Source organism: Apis dorsata, unplaced genomic scaffold (genome assembly GCF_000469605.1).
Source record: "Apis dorsata unplaced genomic scaffold, Apis dorsata 1.3 scaffold_130, whole genome shotgun sequence".
NCBI lineage: Eukaryota > Metazoa > Arthropoda > Insecta > Hymenoptera > Apidae > Apis > Apis dorsata.
This window is the reverse complement of record NW_006263423.1, coordinates 413,992-423,757: the sequence shown is the minus strand read 5'-3', so window position 1 is coordinate 423,757 and position 9,766 is coordinate 413,992. Positions and strand designations below refer to the sequence as shown.

At 34.8% G+C, this 9,766-nt stretch overlaps 2 protein-coding genes across 2 annotated transcripts in view; both read left to right on the top strand.

The window, feature by feature from the left end:
* The window catches only part of LOC102673850 (membralin), a 79,377-nt gene that overhangs the window by 4,263 nt on the left and 65,348 nt on the right, over positions 1–9,766 (top strand). Inside the window, exon 8 of the mRNA XM_006612967.2 lies at positions 2,454–2,511. Coding sequence (XP_006613030.2) covers positions 2,454–2,511 — 58 coding nt within the window. The remainder of the gene's footprint in view (positions 1–2,453; positions 2,512–9,766) is intronic.
* LOC102673451 (cytochrome P450 9e2-like) lies at positions 2,867–4,974 on the top strand. Its single transcript, XM_006612964.2, has one exon. It carries the CDS (start codon positions 3,297–3,299, stop codon positions 4,827–4,829), a length of 1,533 nt encoding a protein of 510 aa, XP_006613027.2. The 5' UTR covers positions 2,867–3,296; the 3' UTR covers positions 4,830–4,974.

Here is a 9,766-nt window from a genome sequence, read left to right as displayed (position 1 = left end):
TTCAATTGTTTTTTTTTTTATTTCATAATTAATCTTAGTATTGTTATATTAATGACTGAAGAAATATTACTTTATAATATTTAATATATAATATTTTTTTTGTAATATTTTTGTAATGATTTTAAATTATATAGATTTTTAAAAAAGGCATTAGGAATTATGATTAATCTAATATTGTTAAAATTATAAAATTATGATATTTTATGATTATGATTTGATTCTTTTTCTTTTTTTTTCTGTATAGTACTTCTTAGTTATATATAATTATGATTTAATTAAAACAACAATTTATTTGAAAATTAATTTTTTCTATGTTGAACGAAATATTGAAACTATTATTTTTTTTTAATAAAATTATAAAATTATGTTATAAAATTTTAATAGTTCATATGAAGTATTAAAAATGTTTGAAATGAGAAATGAATCTCGTGCCATAACACGTGAATGTTACTTCAGTGCTTGGGATACTATTTGGAATTACCTTTGGTCAAGCCACAATAGAGTCACGTGTACAGAACTGTCGCACATCTATATATTATCCCATATTTCCTCTGTCATATGCACATGACATTCTATGGATATCTTATACTATAATACGATTTACTTGAAAATATTTTCTTTTTTTGTTTTCCTTTATTTTATTGTGCTTTTTTTTTCTTGTTTTAATAGAAAACTATTATTAGTTCCTTATTAAATTCATCTAAATTTTTTTATTATATATTTTTATTGTTTTCAATATCACAATAAGGTTATCTTTTTAAAAACAATTTGATAAAAATATAATATATTGAAAAAAAGATCAGAATATTTGGAAATAATTAAATTTATTTTTATTTTCATAAAAATAACAATAAAAAATAAATACAATTCGAATAATTCAGAAGTAAATTGAATAAATTTTTATAATATAATACAAAAATGTAAAAGCTAAATATACTATTGTACTGTATTATACAATTGCGAATCTAATAAAGAGTACATATGAAAATGCTAAAATGCATGATCAATAATTTAACTAAGAAATCAAATATTTTATTTGATATCAGAATTTTTAATATTATATAATAATACAAGTGTTTAATTAAATATTTTTATTATAATAATTATAACGATATAAATTTGACTTTTGACTTTAGTAGTCATATACTTTGGTAGTACTGACATATAATTGCAATTTTAAAATTAGTGTTAATAAATTCAGTTAATTATTACAAATTGTTATTTATGAATTCAAGCTTTATTTTGCTTAAACCAACAGTGTTGTGAATAAAATATATAGTGAATTTATAATGAATTGTTTCTTAAATAATATTTTTAAAGTGCATCATATTCATCTCAATATGACGCATACAAGATGTCCTAAAAATGCATATATGTATGTATATTTATTTAAAATTTTTTTGATATCATTATCATATTATTTATATTATATTGATTAATATTAGATTATTTTAACAATTTGATCTATTTTAAAATTAAAGAAAATTTAATAAAATTATGAATCATTTTTATTAAGAAATTTATTAAAATAAACAAAATTTTTAAGCATCAAAAAGTATGGTTATCTTTTTCAACGTTGAACTGTCTTTTCGTGTTTCATGTTTCCTATTTAAATAATTTGTATCGAAATTAGTATACAATTCTAAAAGTGATTGAAATATTATATTTCGAGAAATATTAAAATATTAAAAAGAAATGTATAATATAATATTAATAATTTTATAAAATAATAATTAATTTGTTTTCCTTTTTAAAATAGAAGATTAAAATATATTAAATTTATAAAACGATTTTACGTGAAATCAATTTTTTTTCAGAAATTCGAGATTCTCTTTTTTTTTTATCGCCTTTCTTATAAATAACATTGTTGACGCATCTGCAAAGTACGATTAAATGTTTCTGTTATCAAGGTTGCTCATAGTAAATAGTGAATTATCTCGGGGGTGTCAGGTGCTAGTTCAATCTGAACCATTCGCAATTCAATTGCACTATTCGTTCTCAACCTGGTAACCGAGTGCGATTGTCGATTTGCAATTTGCTTCGTGTCCTATCTTTATTGCAATTTTCTTTTACGAAATAATAAATATTATCGCTTTGATACATATTAATCGATATTTCACATAAAAAAAAGAAATTTATTGAAATTATGTTCATTACATAATCATAATTACTATTATTATAATTAATTGATAATATATTATTATTATTATTATTATTTCGAATAAAAAATATATTTATGTAAACATTTAAATTGTAGAAATTAAAGAAAATGTAATTATGTAATATGACATTTTTTTTCTTCTTATCTAAATTATTTAGATATTATTATTCTAAATATTCAGATATTACATATATAAATATATGTGACATTGAAAAATATAATATACAATGATATAATTTTTTATTTAATTGATTTTTTATATTTTCTAATAATATGTATTTAATTATTTCAGACTATCTCCATTTCAATGTTACTACGGTACTCGCACCACCAGATTTTTGTCTTCATTGGTAAGTGATTGTATTTATAATCGTACTATATAAAAATCACTGATTGTGCTTGTTTTTATAATGTCGTTTTTTTATTATAAATGGTTATATATATATTTACAATATATATTTACAAATTTTGATAGAATTATAAAAATTTATATATAAATTTTATTCATATTCAGATTTTCACAAGAAAATTTTGAATTTGAATATTTTTAAATTTTAAACTATTTCAGACTATTTATTTGTAACAAAATTATTATAATTCATCTATCAATAATATAAATATAATTTTTTTTTTATAAAATTACATAATATATAATTTTTATAAAATGTATGCATACAATTATAAAAAAAAATATTGAATTGCATTATTTTCGATTTATATCACTGAATCGTTTATACGATATTTAAGAATCAAATAATTAATTACAAATTAAAGAAACTTTGTTTAAAGTTACATATTATTTTTCTTTCAACGATTAATCTTCGATTCGATCTGTGATACGAAAAGAGGCAAATGCCCTCTATATCTGATAATTCCACATGACAGAATTAATTGATTTCCGTATCTGTAGCCTTTATAAAATTCAAGCTGATATTGTTTCTAAAAATCATTTATCTGTAAAAGGAAATCTTATAATGCACGTTATCTGAAAATCTGAGGTCAACACCCTCTTATCCGGAATAGTTCTCCTGCAAAATTTTTGCTCTCCCTCCTTGTCCATTTCCATTATATAGGAGAATTTGTTACCATTCACGACATTCTTTGAACAGTCAGTTTCTAACGTGTCTTCGTAACAATGTCACATTTGACTGCTTTCGAGTTACTCTTTACTACTTTGATCTTCATCATCTTGGCCAAGCTTACTTCAATACTGTACACACAGTTCACTTATTGGAAGAGGAACAAAGTTCCGTACGTACGGTCAAGTCCTTTATTTGGAACCGCTTGGAGAGTGTTCTTTCGCCTCGTCAGTTTCCCCAATTACTGTAAATATATTTACAATTATCACCCGGATGCGAGATACGTCGGAGTGATGGATTTCGCCACGCCGACCGTGATCGTGCGCGATCCAAAACTGATCAAAGAGATAGCCGTGAAGAATTTCGACAATTTCCCGGATCATCGAAGCTTCGTCACCGAGGAGATGGATCCTGTATTCGGGAAGAACGTGTTCTCATTGAAGGGTGACCGATGGAGGGAGATGAGGAACACACTCAGCCCCTCGTTCACGGCCAACAAGATGAGATTCATGTTCGATCTCGTGTCCAAGTGTTCCCGCGATTTTGTCTCGTGTTTGCACGATCGTTTGGAATTTTCCTCCGAGATCGAGGCGAAGAACGTGTTCACCAGATACTCGAACGACGTGATCGCCACGGTTGCCTTCGGCATAACCGTCAACTCGGTCGAGGATCCGGACAACGAGTTCTACAAGAGGGGTATCGATGTATCCACGTTCTCCGGCACGTTTCGTTTCATAAAATTCATGCTGTTCCGTTTGAACCCGCGTCTAACGAGGATGGCAGGCCTCACGTTCCTGTCCCGCGCCACGTCCAAATTCTTCTGGAGAGTGATCTCTGAAACGGTGACCGCTAGGAAGAGACGCGGCATCGTCAGACCGGACATGATACACCTCCTGATGCGGGCGACCGATTCCAAGAAGAAATCCACCCACGAGATGACCATCGATGACATCGTGGCGCAGGCGTTCATCTTCTTCCTGGCCGGTTTCGACACAACTTCCACCCTGATGTGTTACGTGGTCTACGAGCTTGCCCTGCACCAGGACGTTCAACGGAGGCTGCGCGAGGAAGTGGACCGCCTGTTGGACGATGGGATGGAAATCTCTTACGAGGACACGTTGGGAATGGAATACATGGAGATGGTGATATCAGAGACCCTTAGGATGCATCCACCGACGTTGTTAATCGACAGACAATGCGCCAAGGAGTTCCATTTGCCTCCAGCTGGTCCAGGCTACGAAGGTGTTACGATACATCCCGGTGAAAATATTTGGTTCCCCGTTTTCGCGATCCATCGTGATCCCGCGCATTTCCCCGATCCGGACAGGTTCGATCCCGAACGATTCAATCGTGAGAATAAGAATGGCGTCGATCCTTACGCGTACATACCTTTCGGGGTTGGCCCCAGAAAGTGCATTGGCAATCGTTTCGCGTTGATGGAAACCAAACTTTTGATCGTTCATCTATTGCGAAAGTTCGTTATAAAGCCTGGCGAGAAAACCAAGCATCCCATTGTGTATAAGAAGGCTGATTTCACATTGATGCCGAAAGATGGCTTTTGGATCACTTTTGAGAAGAGAAACAATTAAACTTACCTTCTTTTATTACGTTATTTATAACATCGAGGTACGCTTGATGGCGAAGGATAATTCGATAAAGATAAGTTGTATTTCTGGTAAAGTTTAATCTAAATTCTAATTTTAATTTCAATTTTTTGAAACTAAAAATCGAAAGGGGGAGGATATAATAGGAGGAGGATGTTTATAAATTATTCGTACAATATCTTGATAAAAAAGATGAATTAATTATATATTTAATCATATACATTGTTATTGCAATAAATAGGTATAAATTATTAAATCTTACAACGTTTCATCAACAATTATTACACCAAAAATCGATCTAAAAGATATTGTTATCTTTTAGAAATCTTATCACGTGTCATAATATTCTACTATAAATAATTGCAATGATAATACATTTTTAAATCATCGTAATCTTTAATCAATAAAATTTTTTCTTCGTCGAAATTATTTCCCGTTACAAGCAAATATACTCTCGCATCTATACTTTTGATTGATAATAATTTTTCCTTTTAATTAAAAAAAAATTGAAAAATTATTACGAAATTATCATGCAAATTGATATTTGCATCACTCGATGCACTTTCACTCGAAATCCTTATAGAAACATCGAAATATTCGGGACACGATCCCGTCGCATTAATAAAACGAAATTGAATCGATGTTCGGCCAAAGAAAAAAAAAAAAAAAAAAAAAAAAAAAAAGAAAAGAAGAAAAGAAAAGAAAAGAAAAAAATCGTCCGTGGAAAGAGTTCATTGTACGCTTGTCCCATTTTTTGATCGGGGCATCGAGTTTCTTAAAATTGCTCGTGCATACCCAATAGCGTATCACGAGAAGAGAAGAGGAGCAACGTGATAATGACACCATTCCCTCTACCGCAACGATAAACTCTGTACACATTGCTCGGCTCATATTTATAACCTTGTAGCTCACGCACGATAGTCATTTGCGGTTGAGAGTGCGATGGAGATTCTATCGACCTCGTCAGTGTTTACATTAACGGTGATCGCTTTGATCACCGTGATTTTATCGAAGTTCTTCCCAGGCAACAGACGTATTGGAAGAACAATAACGTGGCTCGCATCAGACTCGTTCCGATTCAGACTTGGCCCATTTTGGAAATTCTTCATCCTGAAAGAATATTAGTTGGTCCAGTTCTGCCGTTTCTGTCCACAGAAGTATAATTATCATCCAAACGCGCGAGATATCGTTGGAACGATGGATTTCACTTTGCCGTGAATCCGTCAATTAATCTTGGAGATAGCTTCGATCGTTTCACCGATCATAGATCTTCGACGAGGAACATATTTTTTTTCTGAGAGGCGAAGAAGATGAGGAACATTCTCTCTCTCCTTTACAATCAGCAAAATGAGATCGACGTTCGAAATTGCTCGCGACAGTTTGTGGATTATTTGCATTCCGAATATATACTCCTCGATGGACACGAAAGAAAGGGTTCAACAACGACGTGATCTCGTCTATCGCCTTTTGAATTCGATGGAAGACAGAGACAACGAGCTCTTCACGAGAGAAAGAAATATTTTTGCCAATCTTATGAATATTACGATTAAATTTTTATGCGACTTTGTGTCCACGATTAATGAAAGGTATTAGGAATCAGAGTGATTCGTAAAATCACGACGTCATCGACTTTCTTCGTCGTGTTGTATCTGGGAATTTAAAGGAAACGCGAGGAACGAGGCATCGTTAGACCGGATATACTGCATTTATTGCTAGAAATAAAGAGAAGTCTACCATCGATAAAATGACTATGGACGATATCGTTTCTCGAACGATTGGTTTCTATACGGATGGCTTTCGCCTTCTAATTTCATGCGTTTCGTTTTATACGAGCCGATCCTGCATTTGGATGTTCAGGAAAGATTACAGAAAGAGATAGATCGATGAAATTTCTTAGGAATCCTCTGTCGAGGATGGAGTATATGGGGATGGTGATGAACCCTTAGAAAGTACCCCGGTTTGATTTTCGTCGATCGAGTTTGCACGCGAAAATTTGCACCAGAGGCTGGATACGATGATGCAACTTTATATCCCGGCGATATCGTTTTTCCCTTTTATATTGGATCATGATCCTAAATATTTTCTCGAGTTGATGAGCTTGGATTTTACGAAGAGAACAAGGGTAACATCGTCCCTTACACGTATCGTTGGAAATCAAGATTTTGATGGTTTTGCGTCGATTTTCGATCAGACTTAACGAGAAGACGCCAGAAACTTATCGTTTTTTAGAGAAATAATCTTGTACTCTTGAAGGAGGAATCTGGATTAGATTGGGTGAAAGGAGAGACTTTAGATACTTTGATTAGAAAAAAAAAATTTCGTACATTATTTTGCAAGGAGATTTATATAGACCAAAGATTTTTGATTTTAATGAAAGTTTAGTGTGAATAATATATAGTGTATATGTAAAGTATAATTGATCGTATATATAGGAAGTATATAGTTTTTTCTATTAAGATGGGAAATCTTTTTGAGAAAGTGAAATCAATTTTTTCAAAGTATATTTTTTCATTTCTTGAATACGATTTTTCTTGAAAATTTGTTTTTTTACAATAGTGTGCAATAATTTATTTTGCTTTATTTTTAATTATCGTTAAAGAGTATTTTTTTAAATAACTGGAAAAGTCATTTTCCAAAACTTTGAATGTCGATTTCACTTTCTTCAGGTAATATTCTGCCGAAAAGATAAATATTTTCGAATAAAATTTCAAATATTTTCCATTATCCGACACGTATATATTTTACACGTATAGATATTTCTAATTTTACAAAAAAAAAAGGGGGGAACAAAATTAGCAAGAATTTATCTATAATATCTAGTGATGGTGGGGAATCTTTCGTTATTTCGAATTGCGGTTTACGAGGAAAAAACTCGCCGTACGAAAAATCAAACGCGTAACAACAGGAGAATTTCGAAACGGTATTGTGCAGTTGCCGATTTAATTCCTCTTTAATTCCCGCTTTTTATCCCTCTTTTTTCTCTTCTCTCCTTTCTTTTTTTCTTTCTTTCTTTCTTTTTTTTTTGTTGTATTATTCTCACCCGCGCGGATCAGAATCGACAATTGCTACAAAACGATATTTTCAGAATATCGAGACGAGGAAGAACGCAGTTTGTTCACGTGGTTGACGTAACACAGGCATTCTACCCCCCCTCTCCATCCTCTGTCCCTCGTGCAACGATAAATCCGTATATGTATTCGTCCATATTTATAACATTCCTCCTAGTCACTAGAGACAGAGTACGCTCGTGAACCATCCTTGGTGGCCGATGGAGTCACCGACGTTCCTTTTTTCGTTCAAGTTGTTGGCCATCGGCCTCACGGCGATCGTCCTCGCCAAATTCGTCATTTTATTGCACCATCAGTACAATTATTGGAGAAAGAGGCGGGTTCCCCATGTAGGGGCCGTGCCCGTCCTCGGCTCATCGTGGAGGATATTCACGCGCCGCATGTCCCTTCCCAATTTCTGTTCGCTCGTTTACAAACATCGACCGAGCTCCAGGTACCTCGGCATGATGGACTGTTTCACGCCAGTTGTTGTGGTTCGCGACCCGGACCTGATCAAAGAGATAGCCGTGAAGAATTTCGACCATTTCCCCGATCATCACAGTTTCATCAACGAGAAGATAGACCCTATATTCGGGAAGAACGTGTTCTCATTGAAGGGTGACCGATGGAGGGAGATGAGGAACACACTGAGCCCCTCGTTCACGGCCAGCAAGATGAGATTCATGTTCGAGCTCGTGTCCAATTGTTCCGAGGAGTTCGTCCGTTATCTTTACGATCATCCCGAGTTCTCGAGCTCGATAGAGGCGAAGGACGCGTTCACGAGGTACACCAACGACGTGATAGCGACCGTAGCTTTCGGTATAAGCGTCAACTCGATGGAGAATCGGGAGAACGAGTTTTACGTGAAAGGAGCGGACGCGACCAATTTCGGCGGTATATTTCGATTGTTCAAGTTCATGCTGTTCCGTATGAATCCACGTTTGACGAGGATGGCGGGATTGTCGTTCCTTTCACGGGACACCGCCACCTTCTTCCACAGAGTGGTACGCGAGACCGTGAGAGCGAGGGACGAGAGGAGGATAGTCCGGCCGGACATGATTCACCTTTTGATGCAGGCTAGGGACAAGGATAGGCGGCCCGCAGCCACGAATAATCGGATGACCATCGATGACATCACGGCCCAGGCGTTCATCTTTTTCCTCGCCGGTTTCGACACGTCCTCCACTCTAATGTGCTACGTTGCCCACGAGCTGGCGCTTAACCCGCCCGTTCAGGAGAGATTGAGGGAAGAGGTGGATCGTTTCATGGACGGGGGGAACGGGATGATCACGTACGAGGCACTGTTGAAAATGGAGTACATGGATATGGTCACGTCTGAGACATTGCGAAAATATCCACCGATAGTTTTCATAGACAGGCTGTGCGTGGAGAAGTTCGAATTGCCCCCGGCTGAGCAAGGTTACGATCATTTAATCGTGCATCCGGACAATATCGTTTGGTTCCCTGTTTACGGCCTGCATCACGATCCAAAGTATTTCCCCGAGCCGGAGAAATTCGATCCGGAACGTTTCAACGACGCGAACAAGCGCAACATCGTCCCGTATACGTATATGCCGTTCGGCCTCGGACCCCGGAAATGTATCGGCAATCGTTTCGCGTTGATGGAAACGAAGATTCTGATCGCTTACATGCTGCGCAAATTCCGTATCAAACGGACGGAGAAGACGAGAGCGTCGATCGAGTTCAGCAAGACGAATTTCTCGTTAACTCCTGATCACGGATTTTGGATCGGTTTGGAGAAGAGGGATCCTTAGACTTTTTTCTTTTTTCTTTTTCTTTTTTTTTCTCTCTCTCTCTCTCCTTTCTTTCCTTTTTTTCTTTTTATTAATTTCGTGATATGGGTAGCAGTTAAGT